The sequence below is a fragment of the Balaenoptera borealis genome, assembly GCF_965194805.1.
Source record: "Balaenoptera borealis genome assembly, chromosome: 1".
Taxonomy (NCBI): Eukaryota; Metazoa; Chordata; class Mammalia; order Artiodactyla; family Balaenopteridae; genus Balaenoptera; species Balaenoptera borealis.
Window position 1 is genome coordinate 157519596 of NC_138860.1, and position 25355 is coordinate 157544950.

Below are 25355 nucleotides of genomic sequence, written 5' to 3' on the forward strand. Positions count from 1 at the left end.
TCGCGCGCCGGGGGTGAAAGTTCAAGAAGTGGTGGGGGCTGCTGGACCGGGACCAGGAAACAGCGGCTCGCACTCCGGCAGCAACAGGCTGAGGCCGCCCTGGGGTCCCTCCCACCGGCCGCAAAGCCAACCGGCCCGGGTTTTAGTGGCTGCGAGGTCCTCCCAGCCTACTCCACGGCCCCTCCTAGCGCGGGGCTCCTTCCGCCCCGGAACCTCGCCTGGCTGCCGCCTCCCGCGCGGCTACCCCTTTGCTGGGCAGATGGCGTAGGACTTCCCGATTGCAGCGGCCCGTCTCACCGCGAGTCCCAGCTGTCTCTTCCCCAGTCCCTAGCCTTTCAGCAGTCCCGATATTAGAGGATTCCCAACATTTCAGCTGTCTTCTGGACAACCTCTGGAGCTGCCACTGGCAACGCACAGCCACGCGGCCAAAGTGGAACCCAGCATCACTCAAACAAGTGCCTTCCTCCAGGATTCGCAGTTTCTAACGGGATACCACCATCCACTCTGGTGTGCCCACACCAGAAAGTTGAGAGTGAGTCGTCCTTGACCCCACCCTCCTTCAGGTCCTCACACTCAAGCCTTCTTTCATCTCAGAGTCTACCTTTAAAGGCTAAATCTTTTTATCTCCCCTTCTGTGTATCTCCTTCTCGCCCTTCCAGGCCTAACCTAAAAATATTATTTCCTCTCTACTTCCATCTCTACTCTCAGTATGGCTTGTACAAATTGTTATCGGTGGGCTGACCACTCCAGGGATGGGGCCATGTGTGAGTCCTGGGTGAAGCCAGAGCCCGGCACAGCGCTGGGCACAGGGCCAGCCATCCCTGCGTGTTTCTTCAGTGGCTATACCTATCTTGGATGTCATTGCTCTAGTTCATAATCTTAGGAGCTCTCTAAATTTGCAGCTGTCTCCCATTTGGCCTTCACATCTCCAGCTTTTCTCCCTGTAACCCATCCTCCACAGTACATGCAGTGTGATCTTTGTATCATGCAAAATTGACCCTCTTTCTTCCTCCCCTTTAAATCCTTTAGTGGTTCTCCACTGAGATCTGCACCGTGGCATACAGGTCGTCTCTGACGTGCTCTGCCTATTTCTCCAGACTCTTCTTCTGCCACTCCTGCTCTCTCCTTTTCCCCTCCTGACACTACCTGTAGCTCTTGGAGCACCCCATACTCTGGACCTTGGGCTATATTATTCTCCATGCACCCATATTCCCTGCTTGGTTAACTGTTTGTTGTTCATCCTACAGGACTCTGGGATGACTTCGCTTTTCCCCCAGTGTTGGGTTAGTTGCTTCCTCTGAGTTTTCACAGTCCCTTGGCTTTCCTTTGAACTTGGATATTTTGACTGTTTACAGACCTGTCCCTTCTACTTGGGAGGTCATCTCCATCCAGTAACAGGGCCTGGCATGCAGGAGAAATCCGTGGGGTGGAGAGGAGGATATTTATGAGGGAAGCCCCTGAACCCAGTGCAGGGCTGAGAAACAATCTAGGATTCAGGGCTAGACAAACTCAAGTTCAGATCCTGACTTGGTTACTTATAATATATGTGCTCTTAGAAAAGTCACTTCTTCTCTCTAGGCCTGTTTCCTTAGCTATAAATTGGGGGCAATGAATCCTAGCTTGTACAGTTGCTATGAGGGTAAAGTGAGGTAATGGTTAAAGGGTTAGGTAACCCAGCAGGGGCTAAGGAAATGGGAAACCAAACCAGAAACCAGTACCTCCTGATTTCAGGGCCAAGTTTGATGATTTTTTAAAAACAGTCCAACATAATTGAGCAACTACTACATGCCAGGTGTTGTGTAAAGATCAGGGGATTCCAGCTTCACTTTCTACCAGTTCCCCTTGTGTTTTACATTCTAACAAAACTGAACTGCTAGTGGGTCCCCAAATACATCATTCTGTGTTACACCTCTCTGCCTTTTGCACATACATAGAGTTGCCTTGATCTGGAATATCTTTTCTTCCTTGTCCACCAAAGTGAACTCCTACTCATCCTGTTCAGTCATTACCTCCTCTGTGAATCTTACTCTGATTTTCTCTTTCCACTGTGCTGTCCTAGAAACTTATTTATATCCCTATCATAGCACTTAAAACACTGGGCTGTAATTATCTATTTGCAGATCTAACCCCGTGAAGGCAAGGACCTTGGGCTGAGCATGAGTGAGTACTAGATAAGTGTTTGAGTAAAGGAAGGGAGTAAAGAAGGGGCCTTGGCGAGACCCTCAGTCTAGTGCAAGAGTCAGGCTCATCATGATAGATTAAGTATGTTCATAATTCTTTGCAGCTCCTCCTATCAAAGAGCTGCATTTCCTCATCCCTTGATTATGTGTTAGCTTTGTGAGTTCCAGAGCCTAGGCCTCAAGAGGCCTTTCAGCTTTGGCCTTCGCCCTCTTGGCATGACACTGTCCTGAGACTGCCAAGTAAGGAAGCCAGTCTAACCTCCTGGAGGATGATAGGCCGTATGGAAGAAAACCAAGGCCCCTAATCTTCCAGATATGTGGTGAGGCCATTTTGGACTTTCTAGGCCAGCTAGTCCTCCAGCTGAATGAGCTTCATGAATGAGGAAAGGCCTACTCAGCTGACAGAACCATGAGAAATCATGAGAGATTATAAGTTGTATTAAGCCACTAAGTTTTGGGATGGTTTGTTATATACTAGAAGATAATGGAAACATACTTAAATGGGTGTTGATATAAGATGATCGGGGCAATAACATGGACATGACGGGGTCATGAGAAGAGAAAGCTAATCCAGAAAGGCTTCCCGGAGCAGAGGGAAGTTGGACAGGTTGTTGAGGGATAAATAGAAATTTGATGGGGTGGGGTAAAATAACCCCATTAAAAGCAGCATGTGTAAAAACAGAGAGGCAAGAAAGGAGTGGCACAGCCAACGAGTGGTTAGCATTAATCTGGCGAGCACAGCCCACAGGATTCACGGAAGGCAGTATTAGGAATGGAAGCTGGAAAGGTCGACTCTAAATCACAGAGGCCTTGGTGCCATGCCTTAGCACGCCTAGCCTATGCCTGATGGTTACTCTTTCCCTAGTTCAACAAATAGTGGAGCTGAATGCTGTGGCTGAAATAGAGAGGACTGGCCACTGAAGGCAGGGCTCTGTCTCCCTTTGGGACAGAATTCTCTGGGATGGAGCCTTGTCTCCCTATCCCAGAATCCCGTAGAGTTGGGTCATTTCTCCATCTTGAATCAGGATTGTTTGGGTGAGGACTGACTGCCTCTCTCAAACCAGGGCTCACAAGAGCAGGGATCCCTCCCCAGGGCTGGCACTTTGGGCTCTGCAGTTTGAGTCCCAGACAAGGGCATCCAGCAGAGGAGGTGCTAGTTGAAGCTGGTGTACAGCCCACACTCCGTATTCCACTCACCAAGCTCTGCACCCTGACGCCAGGCTGTGCCAGCTGGGAGGAAAAAGTGCCCAGAGAGAAGACCTCGAATTCCAAGAAAGGCTTCCTGTGTACCAGCAGTGGCCCTGGTTCTCTACCCCAGATGATAGGTCCCTGCTGCCTTGTCTCTTTGCATTAGTCAGGACTGTGTTTCCCTTTTCACATAAGGGCTCCCTGAGAAGCCGTGCTGCCATTTAGACAAATGTTCCTTGGAGCAGGCCCTGTTTTCTGCCCTCTGACTGGAGCTCCTGAAGGCAGGGCTCTGTCTCCTCAGAAGCTTCTGGGGGAAGCTCTTTCTCCTTCCTACCACAAATAAGGTCTATATAAGCTGGAATATTACCCTTAGGTCCCCCTCCTGCTCTGCTGATTTAGGATTGTGTAGTTATTCCCTTCCTGTTTGCCCAAGGCACCCACAGGCAATATCTACCTCCCTCTCTCTCTCTCTCTCCCTCTCTCCCTCTCCTCTCTCTCTCTCTCTCTCTCTCTCTCTCTCTCTCTCTCTCTCTCTCTCTCTCTCTCTCTCTCTCTCCCTCTCTCCCTCTCTCTCTCTCTCTCTCTCTCTCTCTCACGGCCTGACACCAGGGTTTGGCAGGATTGATGGTTATTTGCTCAGGGGATCCTGGTTTTGAAGTGTGAAGTCGTCAGGTGATTCTGGGCTATGTCCCTGGGTCCCTGATGAAAGTGAACCCTAGAGGAGACCTCCAGATGGCTGGGATGCTTCAGAAGAGCCCACCTGAGCCCAGGGGACCTTGGCATCTCTCCCTAAAATCCATCTATTTATGGCACATTCCCTGACACCTGTGCCTTTTGGTTCAGTTAGAGGCACTAGACACAGAGGGAACCAAACACAGTTCAGGCCTTTCCCCTTGTCTCCTGAGGATGGGAGGAATTAGCCCCAGGCCTGCCCTATAGGCTCTCACCCAAGGGCCCAGCCCACCCCTCCTCACCTGGTATCTGTCTGAGTGGTGCAGGTCATCGGTGGCAGACGAGTGTGGTGATGCTGTCGGAGACTCTCCTTCCCTCTTGATAGAAGCAGACAACAAGAGGGACTGGAAGAAGAAAAAGGACACGTGGCCTCAGGCTGAATGAGACCTACAGTCAGTCCCCTAGAGTGTCCGGTCCTATGGAGCTTTTGGGATAGAGGCAGAGAAAAGGAGGGCAGAGGGGTAGAGACCACTTGAGATTCTGAAGGCATGTGGTCAGGCCCCCCAGAGTCTGGTTGTGGGAAAGGATAGCTTGATCCTAGGGATGGGTGGAGACCCTTGGAGAGGGTCCAACCTCTTCCACCCCAGCTAATCTCCGTCCCAGTGGGGCAGGCCTCCCAGTGGGCTGAGACTATCTATAGGCTGTGTTCTCCCGTAGTGAGCAGAGACTCTGGGACCTCTCTGAAGGGTTGGGGGTAAAGCCACATCCCTGCTGCCCTGCCTGCCCCTAATACAGGCTGGTGGCAGCCCCGCTATGGAGACGGTAAATTAAATAGTGTGTAAGAGTTTCCTTCGTGCAGCTAGCGATGTACACTGGCTCCATTTATCCCTGTGCTGTGGCGATGACCCCAGCAAAAATCCCAGCAAAACTAATCCCCCCCATGTCAATCCTGCATGGCCTCTTCTACATACACCCGCAGTTTAGATTAATAAACTGTCTGCTTTAAATTGTACACAAGCACCACAATTCTAAATACCACATGGCACGGTCAGCCTGCTCTTGCTGGCTCTCGCCAAGGCCTGTTCAACTGCAAACTGGGGGCCTGGAGGCCTGAAAGCAATCCATACTTCCTCCCCCCCCACCCCCCGCCTTTTCCAGCCTGCACAGCCCAGAGCCGGAAGCATACAATTCCCTAGGAGGCCTCCCCAGCTTAGAAAACCATGCCAAATCGCCACTGACAGCCCAAAGAAAGCAATTTGGGAAAGATGGAGCAGCCATTTATCCTTCATCTCCGACTGAGCCTTAGGATGTGACCTGCATGCGGTGGCCACGCTGCACATCCTCAGGCAAGGGCCCTGGGAAGGGGGGGCAGCTGCTGGTCTGGCAGGGTTCCCTGACTCGGCCTCATCCCAAGAGCAGGAGGAGGGAAGAGGCCAGGCAGGGACTGGGATGGGATTCCCTGCAACTTGGAGCCCCTTCCTCACCTACCCAGGCCCAGTGGGAGGCCTAGTGGGTGCCTTGGCCCCCAGCTCGGAAAAGAGGTGGGCTTTCCGGCAATGTCCTTTTCCTTCTCTGGTCCCAAGGAGGATGCTGAGGAGGGGAAGCATCGTGGGGCCCCTACCCCCCCATCATGAGAAAGTTCACGCTTGTGTGCTCTCTCTCATTCTCTCTAGGTTAGAAGCCCTGAGAGGTCTCAGCATTACACCTGGGGCAAGCGGAATAAAAAAAGGTCACTGGCGCTTTTTAAACATGGACCAAAAAGCAGTAAAATGTGTTTTGAAAAAAAAATCCCGACATTAAATCATGACTTTTTGCCTGGCTCTTCGCCTCATTAAAAGTGGCCTTTTGGAAGGTAAAATTATCATTGTAAGCGATAAGATCTTTAAGAAAATAATTCACGGCTTCTTCACCCTTTAATATGATAGCCGCCACCGGCTAATTTTTTTCTTAATGGCAACGAGGCCATCAATCTTGTCTGAGGCCCCCTCGCCCTCTCCTCCTCCTCCCTCCCTCCTCCTCCCTGTCCGCTCAGTCTCTTGCTTGAACCTTCTACCTCGTGCCTCTTCTACCTATGACCTGCTTTCCTAAAGCCCCAGTCCAGGCAGAGGACAGACCCTGAGATAGGCAGCTTTGGGGGCGTGAGCCTATATCTAGAAGTGGGTGAGCGGTGGCCCTTGCCTCTGAGTCTGATTATCAATGAGCCCATGTTGGTGGTTGCAGAAATCTGCACATGTTTAAGACTTCCTATATGAGTATTCTGATGGGGCCAGGTGGGTGTGCATCTGTGTATGTGGGGAACCAGGTGTGGACGTGGATCGTGTCTGTGTTTGTGCTTTGAACACAGGCCTCACTGGGGTCCAGTCCCCAGCCTGCCAGCCATGCTGAGGTGTCAGGGGTCAGTGGTTGTGGCTGACCTGGCAGCACGTCCGTGACCTGCCTGCCTTAACCATAGCCACTGGAGACTGCAGGCTGGACCAAGCTCCGCCAGTGTGGCCCCCCTTTCTCCCCCCACGCCTTTTCTCTTGAGGGCTGGGAGGGCTTTGGTTCCTTGGCCAGGGCCTGCATCAGTCCGGGGCTGGGCTAGGTTCCCTGCCCCTCCTCTGTCCAGCTTGCTGTGTTGAGTGATTTCCTGAATGAAGGTGCGGAGTCCACTCCCACCCTTTTGAAGGGCCTGCAGGGGAGACAGGCCAACCCCCTGGAAGTAAGATTGTCACTCTGGCTCCTTTTCCCAAAACTGCTCTCTCAGAGGTCACCAATGCTTTTAAGACTTCTAAATACAGTGGCCTCCTTCTCCAGCCTTTTTCTACTTGACTGCTGACCACCCCAGACATTTTGGAATTTTTTTCCCTTAGGATCCTGGGACACCATGCTCTCCTGTGCCCCTTCTCACTCGTCACTGTTCCTCTTCTGCTCCTTCCCTGGCTCTGGGACCTTCTCTTGACCCCCAGCACAGGAGTCCCAGACTCTTCTTGGCTTCTGCTCTAATCTCTCCACACACACTCCCTTACTGATTTCATCCATTCTGGGGAATTCCCTGGTGGTCCAGTGGTTAGGACTCCGCGCTTTTACTGCCAAGGGTTCGACCAATCCCTTGTCGGGGAGCTAAGATCCTGCAAGCCACGCGCCGCGGCCAAAAAAAAAAATGTATCCATTCAGCACTCATTCCTCACTCCCTGTAGAAAGGGCTGAGGATTTTTGCCTTTACAAGTCATTGTGAGAACTTATAAGACAGGATGCCACCTTACTGAGGGGTGGGGGAGAGGACATTCAGTGAGTGAGTGTTTAGTCCTCCAACCCCAGGTCCCCACTCCCTCAAAACATCACCTTTGAGGATGCAGTACCATCTACCTATGTGGCCACCTATGGGAGTTCTTGGTACAAGTCATGTCATCCTGCTGAGGCCTCTGGCCCTTCCTTTGAGCCACTTGTCCTTCACTCTTCCTTTCTCCATCTGATGCTTTCAAGCTTCCCTTCCATAGTGTCTGTTCAGAGGGTCAGATTGTCTCCCCAAAAGAGCCCAGCATCTTCTCTGGCTCCCTGTTGCCCTCAGGACAAAGCACATGCACACACCCCATGGTCTGGCTTCTAAGGCCCTGCACCACCTGTCTTGACCTGCACTTCTATATTTTTCTTTACCTGCTACAGCTCACCTTCCTCGTCTGAGTCTCCCTAGATTTAGTGTCTGGGTCCCCCACACCCCCAGGTCATTCTTGGCTTTGACCCCATCCTGACTAGAAGAGAAAGTCAGGTGAGCATACTGTGACTCACACTCAGACTACACACACATGTACTCAAGTGCACAGGGCAGCCCGAGGCCTCAGGCTGACGATCAAACCCTGAAAACAGCTGGGGATCCAAGAAGAGCTCCTTTTTCTCAAGAACCAGTTCTGAGTGGGCTTAGGTTAGGATGGGCAGGAGGAAAACACAATTGTCCACCTACCTTGGGGGTGCCTGGAGCCATGGCATCCTTCAGAAGGGAATTCTTGCTGCCAAGAAAGAAGAGAACAGGGTGACCATTCCACTTGCTGCCCAGGGCATGCAAGAGTAGAATAGGAAGAAGATCCCAAGGAGAGAAGACATAGCCAGCCTAGCTCAGCCCCCCTCAGCCAAGCTCCACCCAGCCCATTCAGCCCCAGCTGGCCCTGCCTCACTCAGCCTCCATCAGGGGCCAGGGGCCAGAGTGGGCTCCTGGGCAGGGGTACTGACACTAGGCATGGTAGGCTGTCTCGTGGATCTGAGGAAGGGGACTTTACCTGACTGCTCCTATCAGCCCTGAGGATTCTGCGTGTCCTGCCCCCTTCCTTCCAACCCAGTCCTCAGCCTGCTGTTAGCTCCTATGGGATTGGGGTGATAGAACTGACATGGCTCTTGTCAATTCTCCCTCCAACATGCTGCAAACTGCGTTAGGCCAGGAATGATCTCCCCCTGATTCAATTTGTCAGCCCCAGGCCCTCCGGCATCGGGCGCGGCAGGCGCGGCAGGCGGGCGGTAGCTGGGCCCTGAAATACGGTGGGCGGCTCAGAGTCGGGGGAGCGGGGGTGGGAGGTGATGGATGGGCTGTGGGGGAGGCAAGGACTGTGTTTAATAACAAAATTGGTATGCAAGGCCACATCCTGCGCTAAGCATGAGTGATCCAGAGCCACAAAGTATTACAAATCCCCGCTAAACAGATGCTGACAATGGAACAAGACGTATCAAATCAGATCCACTTCAGAAACATTAATATCCCTGTTCCTGGCCCTCCCTCCCTGCCACCCCCACTGTGCTCACCACATCTGTGCTCACACGTTCGCCTACGTGCTATCACACGCACAGAAATATTACATGCACACAGAGGCGCTGGCTGATACACGCAGGAGGCAGATACAGCCCATTCACATAGGGTCCCCACACAGATGCACATACAAGGTGTACAGGTAGAGCACACCCAAGAGATCCACGCAGCACAAAAGACGCACCCCCAGGGCAGATACACGGGGCACACACGGTTGGTGTATACACAGGGAACACCCACTGGGTCAGGCATAGACACAGCCAATATGTGAGCAAAGGCATAGGCAGATTTGGATAAAGTCAGAGTTCTCACCCAGGGCCATTTTGCCCCCCAGGGGACAATTGGCAGCATGTGGAGACATTTTTGATTGTCACAAGTGGGGGCGGGGAGTTTTCTACTGGCGTGGAGTGGGTAGAGGGGATTAACCATCCTTCAGGGTACTGGATAGATGCTCACAACAAAAAATTATCCAGCCCCAAATGTCACTAGTGCTGAGGTTGAGAAACCCTGGTATAAAGGCAGATACACACATATCCATTGTCTCTATAATTCTGTCAACGTGTGGTCACACCTGGAGGCTCAGATATGCACAAAGAGGTGCAGGCACACAGAGTCCTGTTCCCAGAGATGTGTCCTTAAAGACACACGACTGTCACCCAGGCCTGGATGAAGAGCTGTGCCCACATCCACACAAGCATGCACAGACACCCATGTGCGCCAACACCTGACACTCATGCACCCACAAATGTAGATACACGTGGATACACACCCACACAAGCAGACACATACATCACAGCGCAGGGGCCAGAAGGCTTGGCAGCAGCAGGCTGAGGCTAAGATCTGAGTGTAAAAACAGCTGTCTGGGGACTTCCCTGGTAGTCCAGTGGTTAAGATTCCGAGATTCCACTGCAGGGGGCGCAGATTCAATCCCTGGTCGGGGAGCTAATGTCCCACACGCCACGGGACATGGCCAAAATGTTGAAAAAACAAACAACAACAAAAAACAGCTGTCTGCCTGTCTGATCACACAGTGGGGGCATCACAGGCAGGAGAGGACCACCAGACTGGGTTCCAGTCAGTGCCATTTTGTTCATAAATGGTCCCCACGTTCCTGCTCCTGATCCAGGCACCAGGGATACAGAGAGGAAACTGAGCTGCGCTTGAGGAACTGCTAGGTGCGAGTTTGTTACTTTTATCTTTCTTTCACTGTCAACAAGTGCTGACGTCGCCGTTGTGCCGGCCCCATTCCTGGACTTGAATGGGTGCAGAACTGGGGCATCTACTGTATGACACTGTTCTCGCCAGACCCCGGACTGAAGTCTGAGTGTTATCCGAGCAAGATCAGGGTGAAACAGAAGAGGAAAGAATGAACAATTAATTGTGTACCCACCACACATGACAGGCATGGGCTAGGAACTTTATATGTGTCATCTCTTTAAATCTTCACAAAAACTTTACAAAGTTGACTAGCAGGCCACGTGACACCTCTCTGCTCAGCCCATGCAGGGTTTGGGATTTGAGTTCATGTCTGACGGAGTCCAAAGCGCTACTTTTCGGTTGGTCACAGCCTCCTAAAGACACTCAGGGGTTAGGATGGAGGGCTGAGCTCTGAGTTCTTTTTCTCTCTTCATTTTGGGGAGTGTCCTTCTGACTCTGGGCTTCAGTTTACTGCGCTGGTGAGTAGAAATGGAGACGTTTAGGGCCAGGATGTCTCCCTTTGCCAGCCCTCTGGATCTTTTCCTGGCAATCCTCTTCCCCTTCCCTCGAGTTGGACTGGTACTACGCCGGACTCCTTCCCTCTCCCTGAGCAAGCGCCCCACTGCCCTACCTTTCCTCCAACAACTTGCTTACCTCCAAGTGTGCTTGGTTCCCCTAGACACAGGAGTCTGGCGAAGGGCCCACCTTGGAGAGGAGAGTCGGAGCCCTGAGCCGCTGGCAGCCGGGCTCCTGCCCAGCCCATCCGCTCTGCTCTGCCGTCGTCCCTCCCTGTTTCCACAGCCCGCCCCCAAAGATTTCCTCCCTTCTTAGTCACTCGCTGCCTAGTGATCCATGGGTTTTAAATTATAACTGGGACCCAGGAAACGCGTTCTTAAGTACAATATTCATGGGCTGGGCTGACACTTTTAATTAAGGTGATTTACACTGAATTATCCTTGGAAATAAAGAAATGGTGTGCTGCCCGGGAATAAACCATCATCACCAGCCGCCTTTGTAAGTTACACTTCGTTTTAATCTATTTGGGGAATTGTTTATCTAGTTCATTACCCAACCAAACACCGAGGCCCGCCTTAAATAAGGCTTAAGTGGGGGTGGGGGCACTGCCATCTCCACACCCCGCCTCCCCTCTAGAGTCACCCAGCCTCCCTCTGGCTCCTTCCAGCCCCTTTAAAGCACTGACCAGAGATCCTGCTTCCCAGCCTACAGGCCAGATCTCAGAGTGGCTGTGGAAGCCTCCAGGAAAAGGTCTCTGAGCTCAGGCCCCACCAAGCCAAGCCCTCCTTTCAGCTCTGTGCAATCTTTCCGCATCCAAGGCTGTTTCCTCTCTCTGGGTGGAAACTTCTGTTTGAGGGCCACAGAGAAGGCTGGGGGCCACTCCCCGACCTGTCCTTCAATCTTCAGCCCCCATCTATTTTCCTGCCTGTCTGTCTGTACACATCCAGTCTCCACCCCATCACCATCCTAGAGAAAGCTTAGCGTGCCCAGAGCTCTGTCCGCTGTCCCCGCCTTCCCTCAGATATCTGCTTCTCTGCCATCATCACTCTTCCCATGACCCAAGTCAGAAAGCTCTTCCTAGTAAGCACCCCACAAGTAATCAGCTAAGTTCTCTTGCTTCTCCCCCCCCCACCAGTCTCTCATCATTCCTTCTTCTCTGTTCCCACTGCCAATGCCATTGTCCTAGGTCAGCTTCACCACCTGTTCCTTGGACCCTGCCTAACCTCCTCACTTGCTTCCCTGCTTCTACCCCCAAATCATGTCCCACACTGGCCTCCAGAGTGATTCTCCTACAGCTCAGCTCTCTGATAGGCTTCTCCAGCTCACCGATGTTCTAATTCCTCCATTACCTCCAAGACCACCCTCCAGCATCGAAGGCCTTCCACTATCTGTCCTCAGTCTAACTTTGCCCTTCTTGTTCTAGGTAGCCGAGTCCTGGGGCCTATTGGAGTGCCTGTGCAGGACTGAGAGGGGGAATGGTAGAAGATGGGGTGAGGGAGGGTGTGTGGGCACAGCCTCTGATCTCTAATGGAAAAGTGCTTTGAAAAGTGTAAGTGCTTTGCCAATGGGAGTTCTGACTCTTCTTCCTGTGTCTGTGTGCCCGTGTGCCTGTGGGAATGAGCGTATGTGGGAAGTGGTTCTTTTAGGGGGTAGGTGTGAGCACATCTGTGTGTGTTGGAATGGGGCTGTGTGCGTGTGCCTGTATGTTGTGGACATATATTTGCACCTGTGTCTGTGAAAACCAGCCAGCTCTAGTTTGGGAGCTGGAAGGTCCCTGCTCCTCTGTGTGAGCCCTTGGGTGTGTCTAAAATAGCAGCCTGCTCTGTGCTTTTGTGCAGAAGGGGGCAGAGAGCACAAACCAGGCCCACCCAGAAGAACTCCTCTGGGACCGACCATGTGGGAGGGTGATGCAGAGGCACCCTGGCAGCAGCATCCACAGACTCAGGAGCTGAGCGAAGGGAAGGAGGGCAAAGGAGGCAAAGGCAGGGTAAGAGAGGGGAGGGGACAATTGGAGAGAAGAGGAAAGAAAAGAAAGGGAGGGGAGCAGAGAGAGGGGAACAGAAAGGGAGGATTGGAGAGCTGGGGAAGAAGCTGCTGACCACACGCCGTGGATGCGGATGCCCTCATCTGGGCTCTGCCCAGAACTCTCTGAGTGATGCACACACAATCTCTGCCCTCCGGCAGGACTCGGTTTCCCCATCTGTGAAATACCTGCTTAAAGCTCGGCGCTGATGGCGGGAAGAGGAGGAGGGAGGGGTCTCGGGAGGCCGCGTGCCACATCTTCTCCCAACCTCCACGTCTCCCCTCCTGCCTCCTAGAGAGTGGGCAGGGGCGGGGCAAGGGCATTCAAGGCTGGGTCCCTCCCCGAGCTACCCAGGCGCCACGGCCCTCAGCCCGGAGGGAGCTGACACGCTCCTTGGGAATTTATCACGCACCCAATTACAATGTTAATTGGCAAGTTCCTGAAATCAATTAATTCGCAAATTTTTTCCAATTAAAAATCCAGATAAATCACAGGGGCGGCGGCAGACCGGTCCAGCCTGCAGTCCGGTGGGCGAAGCGGCTGCAGGGAGGTGGGGGGGGGGGTGGCGGGAGAGAAGAGGAGAGGGGGCGGAGGGCGCGGCTGCCCTTGAACGCCTTTGCCGGCCGGTCGGACTGTCAGCGCGCCGGGCGCGCGGGCCCGAGACAGATAAAACCATCGACCCGTCGCCGCCAGCGCTTCGGCTTTATCGATCCGACGGGAATTTCACTTGCTGTGCAGATCCCGCTGTCCGGCTGTCAGACACCGGGTTGAGGAGGGGGGACGTGCCAAGGGTTAGGGGGTGCTGGGCTGGGCCTGGACGAGAGGGGCACAGAAGTGGGGCACGCAAGACAGCGGTGAGGGGCGGGGCAGATGTGAAGGCTCCGGGTGAGGAAATGGACGTGGGCCGAAGGGTGTGGACGTAGGGGATGCTCTGAGAGGACGTGAGGGAGGAGGGATTGGTGCAGGGTCACGGATGGGGGTGGAACACTTCTGTGGGCAGAAGTGGATGCCCTGGGCAGTGCAGGGATGGGGCCACAGGGACTAGGCTGTAGCGTGACCCCCAGTGAAGAGGCAGAGAGCTTTGGCCCCCATTCTCCAGACCCTTAGGGGTGCACTGCGATTACAAGACTCTGCGGGTCCCTCCATCTCTGCCTGTATTCTCAGTTCCTGTTGAGAAGTCCTCCACTGGGAGCAAATTACCCAGAAACACTCCTGGATAGCCAAGGTAGCCAAGGTATGGAACTCAACTGCAGAAGGGTGTTTCTTCCACTCCCTGCCTGTTCTAGGCTAGTCCTGCATGTGTGTGTGTGTGTGTGTGTGTGTGTGTGTGTGTGTGTGTGTGGGAGGGAGGCGGGAGTGGTTAAAAGCATGGGCTCTAGAGTCAGATTGATTGGGTTTGAATTTTTACCACTTCACAGGCTGTGCAACCTTAGAGAAGTCACTTAACCTCTCTGACCTCAGTTTCCTCATCTGTAAAATGGAGTTAATAATTATTACCTAGCCCAGTGGTTGTTGTGAAGATTAAATAAGTTGATACAATATAAAGTTCCTGGCACACGGTGTTCAACAGGATTATTATTATCATCATTAGTATAGTCTTCTGTGGTAGTTTTAAGTATTCCCACAAATTCTTTGGTGCTGTCCCCTTCAAGAGCTTATAGTATTTAATTCTCCGTTGAGTGTGGGCTGGACTTGGTGACCTGCTTCTAGTGAGTAGAATAGAATACATTAGAAGCCATAGTGTATGACTTCCCAGACTAGATCATGAAAGGCATTGTGGCTTCCTCTCTAGTCTCTCTCTTGGATCACTTCCTCCATGGGAAGTCAACTGCCATGTCACAGGGAAACTCAAGCAGCCCTGTGGAGAGACCTGCATGTTGAGGAACTGAGGCCTCCTGCCAACAGCCATGCGAGTGAGCCATCCTGGGAACAGATGCTGCAGCCCCCGTCAAACCTTCAGATGACTGCAGCCTTGGCTGACATCCTGGCTGCAGCCTATGAGAGACTGAGCCAGAAGCCACAACTACCCCCAACTACCCACAATTACCCAACTAAGCTGTGTCTGAATTGATGACCCACAGAAACTGAAATATTAAGTGTTTGCTGTTTTAAGCCATGGATTTTTGGAGGAATTTGTAACACAGCAACTAGTATTTTGGCCTTCAACATTCAGCCCAGGCCTCACCTCCCTTAGGAGGCCTTCTCTGCTCTGAGCTGGGTTTGCTGCCTCCTCGATGCTCCCACAGCTCCTGTTCTTCCTGTAGAGCAGCCTCTATCCCTCAGGGTTTCTAGTGCTTGGCTCTCCTTACTCTGCTATTATGAGCTCCTGAGGGTGGGACCATTTCTTTCTTTCTTCTTTTTTTAAATTGAAGTGTAGTTGATTTACAATACTGTGCCAATCTCCGCTGTGCAGCAGAGTGACTCAGTTATACACATAGAGACATGCTTTTTTATATTCTTTTCCATTATGGTCTATCCCAGGAGATTGGGTATAGTTCCCTGTGCAGTAGGACCTTGTTGTTTATCCATTCTAAATGTAATAGTATGCATCTACCAACCCCAAACTCCCAGTCCATCCCTCTCCCTCCCCCACTCCCCCTTGGCAACCAAAAGTCTGATCTCTATGTCTGTGAGTCTGTTTCTGTTTTGTAGATAGGTTCATTTGTGCCATAATTTAGATTCCACATATAAGTGATATCATATGGTATTTGTCTTTCTTTTCCTGACTTCACTTAGTATGATAATCTCTAGGTCCATCCATGTTGCTGCAAACAGCATTATTTCATTGTGGTTTTTTTATGGCTGAGTAGTATTCCATTGTATATATGTACCACATCTTCTTTATCCATTCATCTGTTGATGGACATTTAGGTTGTTTCCATGTTTTGGCTATTGTGAATAGTTCTGCTGTGAACATAGGGGTGCATGTATCTTTTTGAATTATACTTTTGTCTGGGTATATGCCCAGGAGTGGGATTGCTGGATCATATGGTAGCTCTATTTTTAGTTTTCTGAGGAACCTCCATACTGTTTTCCATAGTGGCTGCACCAACTTACATGGGACCATTTCTGATTCACCTTTGGTCCCCTGCACCCTGCATGGGGGATTAGGTGAGAGGGTAGAGGAAGGAAGATCAGTCAAGTCTGGTGACTTGAACTGAACAAGGGGTGGGATTGGGAGTAGTGGAAGAGACTGTATTCCCCTTTTCCCCAAAGATGGCTATGACCATGTCTCCCATCCCACATGCTCTTCTGTAATAGGAGCTTGCCACTTCTCCATCAAAAGGTGGGGTGTGTGTCCTTGCCCCTAAAATCTGGGTGGGCTAATACTGCCTCAACCAAGAGAGGACAGCAGAAGTGATGTTAAGTGATTTCTGAGGCTAGGTTATAAATGGTGGTCCAGCTTCCCTCTAGTTGACTGGAACATTTGCTTTCGAGCCCTAAGCTGCCATGCTATGAGGAAGCACAGGCCACAAGGAGAAGCCATGTGTAGGTGCTTTGGTTACGGCCCCAGCTGAAGTCCTAGCTGACAGCCAACATCAACCACCAGACATGTGAATGAAGCAGCCAGGTGATCCCAGCTTCCAGCCACCATGTCTTCCCAGCTGGGGCCCCAGATATCATGAAGCAGACACAAGCCACCCCCTCTGTGCTCTGTCTGAATTCCTGACCCCACAGATTCCACAAGCACCATGAAATGGTTGCTTTAAACCGCTAAGCTTTGGGGTAATTTGCTACACACCTCCCCTGCTGCCTTTAACAACCATGGCTCCTCCACAAGGGCCTGGGAGGAGCCTCCGCGCGGTCCTTCAGGCAGGGACAAGGGAGGTGGGGCGGAGCAGGGGGGACACGCCGGAGCACGTTCTCAAAATTGTCACCTTTCAGACCTTGAGATTCATAGAGAAGGTGGATGGCAACCCCAGGCTGCACTTCTGGGGGAGCTGCCAGTCCCGGTCCCTGCTTCCGTTACCCTGCCCCGAGGCTCCTCCCCTCTCCAGCTCCTCTTGTGCCCTTTTGAGGCTGAGGCTCACTCTCCTCACATCTCCAAAAACAGAGCAAGAAGAGAAAGGCAGCACCATTCAGCTGGTGGAGCTGAGGATTGAAAGCAGAGTGGAGAATGGCAGCAGGGTCTTGCCTTCTGCCAAAAGGCTGGGACCTGTTGGCCAGAACCCCGAGTGGAGGCGTCTGGCGGGCAGGCTCCCCGTCAGGTGGCTTACCTGGCAGGCAGCTGCGCCAGCTGCTCCAGTTCTTGTTCCATATGCTCCTGCAGCTCGCTGGGCCTCAGCAGGACCTGGCAGATGGGGCAAATAGGGGCCTGGCTGTCAAACAGTGCTGCTGCCTTTTTCTTACCTGGTAAGGGAAGAAGAGACAGACATATAAGCCCGGCTATATGTGGATGGAAATGCCTTGTCCCAATCCTCCACTCCAAGCCGGCTGCTACCTCCTAGGGCTTCTTGGCCTAGAGGAAGGGTGAGCCTGAGGGTCTCAGAGCCCATGAACATCATTCAGCTTTGCAGTTCCAGAGGCTGTGGCTGTGCACGGCACCTCCCCAGCCAGCTGCCCCTCTCGGAAATCTATCAGGACGCAATCAATGCTCTGTGCAATCAAACCTTGATCACTTCATTTCACACGTTAGTGAAGCAGGTCTTGTTTAATCACACCATCACCCAGAGTATCCAGGGCCCTCTCTGTCTCTACCTTAGCCTCACTGCTTTCACACTCCCCAAAGCGGGAGAAGGAAGAGAAGAGGAGAAAGGGGATTCTTTCCTGCAGTCATTCAACAAACATTGATGTCTTCACTGAACCAGGCCTAGTGCAGAGTGGTGGGGACACAGAATATAATCAGATCTAGTCCCTGAAACTGAGGCGCTCACAGTTGAGTGGGAAAGACAGAAAAGGACCTGGGTGACTGCCAGGGTGGCATCCTCTCCCAGTTCCTCACTTTCCCCCATGCTTCTTTCCATGGCCTCTCCTCTCCTCCCTCTGCATTTGGGATGATCTTGTTCATTCTTATGGCCATCACTCCCACCTGTGCCCTGCTGACTCCAGAATCCATTTCTCTATGCCAGATCCCTCCCGTGTTCTTCAGACCCCTATATCCAAATGCCTAATGGACATAAATGCCTGAATGTCCCACAAAAATCTGAAACTCAACAATCCATAATTGAGTACTTCAGCTTCTTCACTTTCCCCTCCCCGCCCTCTTCAGCAGTGCTCTTCTCAGTGAAGGACACCTGCATTCACCTGGTCACCCAAGCCAGTAACCTTCGCCTCGCCCTCGGCCCCCTCCCTGGCCTTACTCCCCTTCCCACATTCATTTAACCACCAAGTCCTCTCCATTCTGCTTCAATATTCCTGGAATCTACATTCTCCCAGTTCAAGTCTCACTCCCTCTCACTTGGATAACCTCATTGGCCTCTGTGAGTATAACAGATTCTGAGCTCTTCCCCTCCAAAATGCCCTTTAAATTGTGTACCCCCAATACACAGCCACACGTGGGTTTAGCACTGGCTATGCTGACTTGGGGGCCCGCTGGGAGCCTGAACTCTGTTCCCACTCTGTCCCTGATGGTAACCAGAGCACACTGTGCTAGGAAGGGGCCTGAAGGTTGCCTAGTGCACCCATTGGGGTACCTAAACCCCCTCCCTTGCCACTGTCCCCAGCCAGTGCTCCCTTGGCCTCTGCTAACAGGCACAGTGTTGAAGAGCCCTATTCATCTAGAAACATCCCTGTCTATCCATGTAAACTCTGACTGTAGGAAGGACTTCTTTAGCTTAAGGCCACATCTTTCTCCTTGCTTCTTCTTTCCTCTGGTGTTTAGGGAGGGTCAAATTAGCTTTTAGAGAGATAAAGGGCCATGCCAGTGATGATTAAAATGGTTGCTTCAGTAGGGTTGCCAGATAAAATACAAGATGCCCAGTTGAATTTCACATAAATAATGAATAATTTTTTAGTATAAATATGTCTCAACTATTGCACAGGATATACTTATGTTAAAACTTATTCATCTATTTTCTAGAATTCAAATTTACCGAGATGTCCTGTATTTCTATTTGCTAAGTCTAGTAACCCTATGCCTGAGGGAATTCCCAGTTCAGGCTGAACACAAGAACCCACCTCCTTTTGACACAAGACTGAGGGTGATCACGGCTCTCCTGGATGCCCAGACTAGGTCATCTGAGAGCTCAGAGGAGGGAGTGATTCATTCTGGGTGTGTGTTTTGAGGAGTGGAAAAAGAGAAGGTTTAACCAAAGAAATGAAATTTGAGATGTGCCTTACAAGAGTTCCAGGCAGAGAATGGGAGCAAAGGAATGAATGAATGAATGATTGAGTTGTGAGTTTCTTGTGGGTGGGGACCATTTCTTAACCATCTTTTAATCTATAGACAATAGAAAAAAGACCTGGCATAGATTAGATGCTCAACGATGAAATGAGACAGTGGAGAAGAGGAGGGGAAGGAGGAGAGGTAGGAACGAAGAGCTAACTGTCCCAGAAGCAAGATGACCTTTGCAGAGCTGGGATGTCAGCTGTGGAGGCTTTGTGTGTGCCGGGGTCGGGTTGGGATGGCTCTAGTTGGTGTGGCTAGGTCTGTGAGGAAGGGAAGGGACTCTACTGATCATGTGCCCTGGTGGCTGTGCCTCAGATGCTCAGGGGACAGCTGGAAGGCAGCTCTGAGTAAAAGAAGCAGATGTGGTCCCGGTCTGGGAGTGGGGAGATGAGGAGTCTAAGCTCATTCTAACTTCATTCAGCCAGAAAATCTCAGAGGTGAGTGAGGCCCTAGAAATTCTGCAGGCCATTATCTTTATTTTACAGATGGGGAAACTGAGGCTCAGAACTAGACAGGGGCCTCTACCTGGCTCTTGATCTCATTGCTTCATTTATTTATTCATTCAGCAAACACTTATCAAACAATTATTCTACATCAGGTATTATTCTATGAGAAACTGAGATATCTTTATCTCTTTCTCCGAGATAAAGATAACACATTCCTGGCCTCAAGGAGATCACAAACTAGTGGGAAAGCTGAAAAAGAAAATCAATGATTGCAGTCAGTGCAGCCCTGGTCAGGGCTGAGGGAGGCATGAATGGGTGCTTGTGGGGGTGGGCAGGAAGGGGCCAGAGGAGGGTGGTAGGACCCAGCCGGGGGGGATGGGGGGTGGGCATTGCTTGATGGCAGGCATGAAGGATGAAAAAGGGAGAGTTGACAAGGCTGTTGAAACCAAGCACTGAGGAAGGATCTGGGCATAAGAGGGGAAATGGTAAGAGAGACGAATGGAGAAAGAGTAGGATCTAGGGCATGGGCTAGGAGCTGAGGTGGAAATATCAGGATTTCAGCCCCTCTCAGCCTGGGATACCAAGTATGGCTCTTAGGGCTTCCTAGAGCCCAGGTTCCTCCCTCTACACCTGGGAGCAGGCACCAGCATTCCCGTATACCTGTTCTCAGTTCATCTGCTTTGTTAACAGGGATCTTCTACTTTTCTGATGTTGGCCTCAGTTTCCCTTTTGGGACAATGGGTCCTCTTCCTGGCTCCCAGCTTCAGGAATAGCACTCACAGGGATCAGCGGAGGGACCCTGCAGCCTGTGCCCTCCATCCCACCCCTATTTTCTCAGGGGCTGGAATGGCAGGTGTCAGCATGGCTGTGGGCCCCCTGCTTCCCCTCCCCCGCTGTGTTCCCTATAATTTTATATTGAGACCTGTGGTCATGACGTGGGTTTTACTGCACTAACGACATGGCCTGCCCAGGTTTAATGACAAAATCCATACTCTGGCCCTGGGCCTGCTCCTCGTTTGCATAATTCCCAGAATACAACTCCCTGAAGCTTTTGACCTGAGCCATTACAGTGGCCATAAAACGGGCCATAAAACCGCTGGGGATGGCCAAAAGGAAGGGGCTGTGGTCTTGCAGGGGTGGGAACAAAGTCTTCAACCCCCTACTCTTCCTAGTCATCCTTTGGCTCTTCCCTTCCACAGTTCCCAGTATCTGGGAGTCCATCTCAGGCTGGAGAGGCTTCCAGAAATCCTTAGTCCAGCTGCCCATCTAATGCAGGAATCCCTTCTCCAACACCGCTGCCAGCATCGCAGGTAGGCAGACCGAGCCCACCAGCGGCGGGCTGTCAGAAAGCATCTTCTCCTTGAGCATTCCTCACTCCTGACCCCGCCCCCCCACCCCACAGCTGGCCAAGCCCTCGGCCACAGGTGGGTCTAGGTCCGAGGGGCCTAGGTTGAATCCCGTCCCTCTTCAGGAGGCCTGGCTCTCCAGGGAGGTCAGGAGCCAGGCTGAGCAGCATCGTGGGGAGACGCGGGAAGCATGAGGGGATGGGGACAGGGACTGGGACCGGCTGTCACTGCTAAAGATGATGAATGGGGGAGGTGAGGCACGAGGCCGGGTGTTATCGGCAGTGGATGGCGGTGCGGGCGCTCGCCGCTTCTGCTAATCCCCGGGCGCTGCCTCAGCCCTTGCACTGATAACGAGGAAATGGGACTGACAACAATTTTTAGCTGAGAGATTCTTCACCAAAATGCCAGGCGGCCGGAGGTCTGACAGCGCCTGATTGAGTGTGTGAGTGTGTGGGGGGAAGGCGCGCGGCCCCCTCCCCTCCCCTCCCATGCAAAGATGGATCGCTCATTCCGCCTCCCGTCCACATTCATTACCGCACCTCCCTCCAGCCACCCCGCCGCCGGCTCCGCTGCTCCTGCCACCTCCACCTCTCCGCCTGCCGCAGGTATCCCCCAGGCAGGAGGAGAGCAGGGAGCAGAGCGGCCTGACCCTACCCTCAGCCTCACACGGGGCACTGCCAGCTCAAAGAGCAGAGAGTCAGGGCTGAGTCAGGCCCTGCCTAGAGGCCCCTTAGTTGTGGGGCCTCCAGACGGTCCCTTCCGCTTTCTGAGCTGCCGGGATACCTCCCCACCAGGAAACAGCCAGCTCCACCAGGAAGTGACTGCCTGCGGTTGTAAGCTGGGGGGACTGGCCTGCTGACGAGGGGCAGTTGAGCCAAGTAGCTTTTCCCTGGCCTGGGCCGGGCTCCAGCTAGTCCGGCCCTCAAGCCTTGGATCAAGGCCTCAGGTACCTGGGGTCCAGGATCAGCCCTCTGTTGTGCCCCTCTGTTGGGAACTGCTGACCACTGGGAGCTCAAAGGCCGGCACAGCTGCTCCTTCTCTGCCACCTTCCATAGTGAGGCCTGGTGCAGAACTGGGCCCTGGAGGATGAGGGTCTCATTCAAAGAGAAAACCCTCCCTTCCTAGATCACTAACCCACATCCGGCCCTGCAACTCCCAACCATGTGATTGCCTCTCCAGCTTGGCCTGTTTAGTTTTGTCCCAGTTCTGCTGCCTGTGGGTTCCATTCTTGCCTCTCTGTTTATTCAAGCAGCAAACCCCAACTTCATTATCTTTTTTCCACGGACCGCAAAAGGCAGAGCTTGACTGACTGGTGCCTGACTTAAGAATGGGGAGGATTAAAATGAGGGGGAGGGTAACTCTAATGACAACTGGCAATGGAGGCTGGGACTTTCAAGAGTATGTACGTGTGTGTACATGTGTGTTTATGTGTACATATGTGTGTGCTCCACCCTTTTCCTCCTGCAATCCCGACCGAAGGGCTTCCATTTCCTGGTGACCAAGAGCCTTCAAGCAACATTCAACAGAGTTGCCTCTTACTAGCTGTGAGACATTAGGCAAATCATTTAACACTTCTGAGCTTTAGTTTCTTCTTGTCTGAAACAGGGATAATAACAACTAACTCTCAGGATCTAGTTAAATCAGGGCTGTGTGCTGAGTCACTATTATCTCTAGTAGGACACTAGCACAGTTTGCTGTTTGTGCCTGGATCTACCCCATCCTGACACCAGCCTGGCCTTGCCCTGTATCCAGCCTTCTTCCCTGCTATGATCAAGATTGTGTACCACTCAGTAGGTACCCTGGCCCTTTTGGCTTCCATGGAGTTCCTTCTTCCTATCCATCCATACCTATATAACTATTTACTGGTTTGTTTGTCAATATATCCATCCATCCACTTAAACATTATCTGCCCATTAATAATAATAACAGTTTATTGAGTGCTATTATATGTTAGGCTGTAGGTTTAATGCTGCACATATGTAATCTCATTTAATCCTTACAACAGTCCAATGAGGTAGGTATAATTAATCTGTCTCTATCGCACTGATGAGGAAAACGGAGCTCAGAACAGTGAAATGACAGAGCTGGAAGGTTCAGAGCAGAGATTTAAATCCATATTTGTCTGACTCCAAAGCCAGTGCTCTTAACCACTGCATAATACCCAGCTACCTACCTACCTATCCACCCACCTCGGGAATGATTCAATAATCATTGACAAATGTCAATTGAGTACCAAAGATGGGTCTGCTACAGTATGGATACCATGCAGTAATGAACAGACAGACACACTGTCTGCCCTCAGGGAGCTTAAGAACTAACTGTGGATAGAGACGTTCAACAAACATCCCCAGCGTGGTCTTAGAACAAGGCAGGTACGTGGAACTATGGGAGTATATCATCTGGTCTGGGAGGTGAAATAAGTGACATTTAAGCAGTCTTGAAGAATGACTGGGAACCAGTCAAGCAATGATGGTGAAGTAGTGTTCTAGATAGAAAACAGCATGTTTGAAGGTACAGAGGGGAGAAAGCCTAAGTGAAGAATTGAAAAGGGTCCAGTATGGCTGGAGCAGAGAGTGAGGGGCAGAGCACTGAGAGCTGTTGAAAGAGAGGCCAGATCCTGGAAGACTTTTCAACTATGTTAATGATTTTGGCTTATTATTATTATTTTTTAACATACAGTGAGAAGCCATTGAAGAATTTTAAGCAGGGGAGTGACATATCAGACTTGCATCTTTTTTTAAAATTTATTTATTTTTGGCTGCGTTGGGTCTTTGTTGCTGAGCGCGGGCCTTCTCTAGTTGTGGCGAGTGGGGGCTACTCTTTGTTGCGGTGCGCGGGCTTCTCATTGTGGTGGCTTCTCTTGTTGCGGAGCACAGGCTCTAGGTGTGCAGGCTTCAGTAGTTGTGGCACGCAGGCTCAGTAGTTGTGGCTCGCAGGCTCTAGAGCACCAGCTCAGTAGTTGTGGCGCACGGGCTTAGTTGCTCCACGGCACATGGGATCTTCCCGGACCAGGGCTCGAAACCGTGTGCCCTGCATTGGCAGGCGGATTCTTAACCACTGCGCCACCAGGGAAGTCCCAGACTTGCATCTTAAAAGGATCATTCTAACTGCAAAGCGGAGAATGGTCTAAGGGGACAAGATCAAGTGCAGGAAGGCCATCTAGGAGGTTATCTGACTAACTCAGGTGAGACATGAAGGTGACCTGCTCTAGTGAGATGATGTGGATGATGCTGGAGATGAACAGAAGCGGGTGGATTGGACATGGGGGTTCAAGGACAGAGAGGAGTCAAGGATGACTCCAAGCTGCCTGACTTGAGCAACTGCTAGGTGTAGACCATTTACTGACTTGTGGAACAGGAGGAAGAGCAGTAAGCTTGGTAAGGAAGAAAATGAGTTCAGTTTTGGATAAACTTACTTTGAGGAACTGTTAAGGCAACCCTGTGAAAATGCTGAGTAGGCACTATATGTGAGCCAGAGCTAGAATTATAGAACTGAAGACGCTGACATATAGATAAAGACTGAAATTCACCACTGCATGTTCTGTGTCTAGAACAATGTCTTGCATATGATAAGTACTCAACAAAAGTTAAGAGTAGGTGAGATCACCTAGGGCGAGAGTGTACAGTAAGAAGAGGCTGGAACAGAACCCTGAGTAACTCCAACAGGTGGAGGAAGTTTAAGTCATTGAAGACTAAGAAGGAACAGCCAAGAGGAGGATGAAAACAAGGTGATGTCATCAAAGCCAAGAAAGGAAGAGTTTCACGGAGGGGGGAGCGTCATCAATAGGGTCGCATGCTGCTTAGAGGTTAAGAACACAAGGCATGAAAAGTGTCCCTTCCACCCATCATGTCCATGGTACAACCATCTACCCCACCACATCCATCCAAGCCACCACTCTGCCCTCTCACTCATTCCCCTCTTCCTTCTCTTCTCTCCAGAAAACCGTGATTGGTGCCTCTGCTGAGCGTGGGACAGGAAGAGTTAACATACTGACAGATGGCATTTTTTACCTTCAGTCAATATGAACAAGGCCCCAAGACTATGATTCCAAACATCTGGATTTCATCAATATGTGATCTGTCATCGTATATTGGCATTCCCCAGTCCCCGCGCCAGAGCAATGCGGCTGGTTTTATTAATACGTCAAATACATTATCCGTGTAATACACTTGTCTGGCTGGGGCCTCCCGCTGGGGCGGGGCGGTGGATTTGAATGTATGATGAATCAGTTTGCATTACATGTTCGTAAGTCATCATTTGTCAGGATTAATAGGCATCCCTGATCGAGGAGGTGGGGGTGGGGCAGGCAGAGGGGAGACGTGTATTTAGCTATGGCCCATCCTTATCCACCAGTGCCCAGGGGTGCCCTGAAAACAGCTGTGCACCCTCCTGCCCAGACCCCAGGGCAGTGGCTGGTGGTCTGGTGACATTTTTAGCAGTTCCAGAGTCACTTGGAACCAAATAGGCCTATCTGTCTCTGCTTTGGGCTTGCCAAGCAACCAAAAAGGATATAGCAGGGACCATTTGCACAGGCTGGCTAAATCTTACTCATCCTTTAAGACTCTGAATTCTTTCTTCCAGGGAGCCTTTCCCGACTCCTCCAGACTGCACTAGGTGCCTCCTCTGCGTTCCCACAGCTTCTTGTGCTACCTCTGGTCACACAGTATTATAATTGCCTATCATGT

General features: G+C 51.6%; 1 protein-coding gene and 1 long non-coding RNA gene across 4 annotated transcripts in view; one reads left to right on the top strand and one right to left on the bottom strand.

Annotated features, from left to right (window-relative positions):
* The window catches only part of RNF220 (ring finger protein 220), a 216777-nt gene that overhangs the window by 20113 nt on the left and 171309 nt on the right, over positions 1-25355 (bottom strand). For all 3 annotated transcript variants that reach the window (XM_082364770.1, XM_082364769.1, XM_082364771.1), the window contains exons 2-4: positions 16768-16900; positions 7981-8026; positions 4343-4444 (exon numbers count right to left, since the gene is read on the bottom strand). In XM_082364770.1, coding sequence (XP_082220896.1) covers positions 4343-4444; positions 7981-8026; positions 16768-16900 — 281 coding nt within the window. The remainder of the gene's footprint in view (positions 1-4342; positions 4445-7980; positions 8027-16767; positions 16901-25355) is intronic.
* On the top strand, positions 166-24905 carry LOC309615856. Its single transcript, XR_014237104.1, has 4 exons — positions 166-532; positions 5199-5386; positions 5714-5892; positions 24609-24905. It is a non-coding gene; the product is annotated as an uncharacterized lncRNA (long non-coding RNA).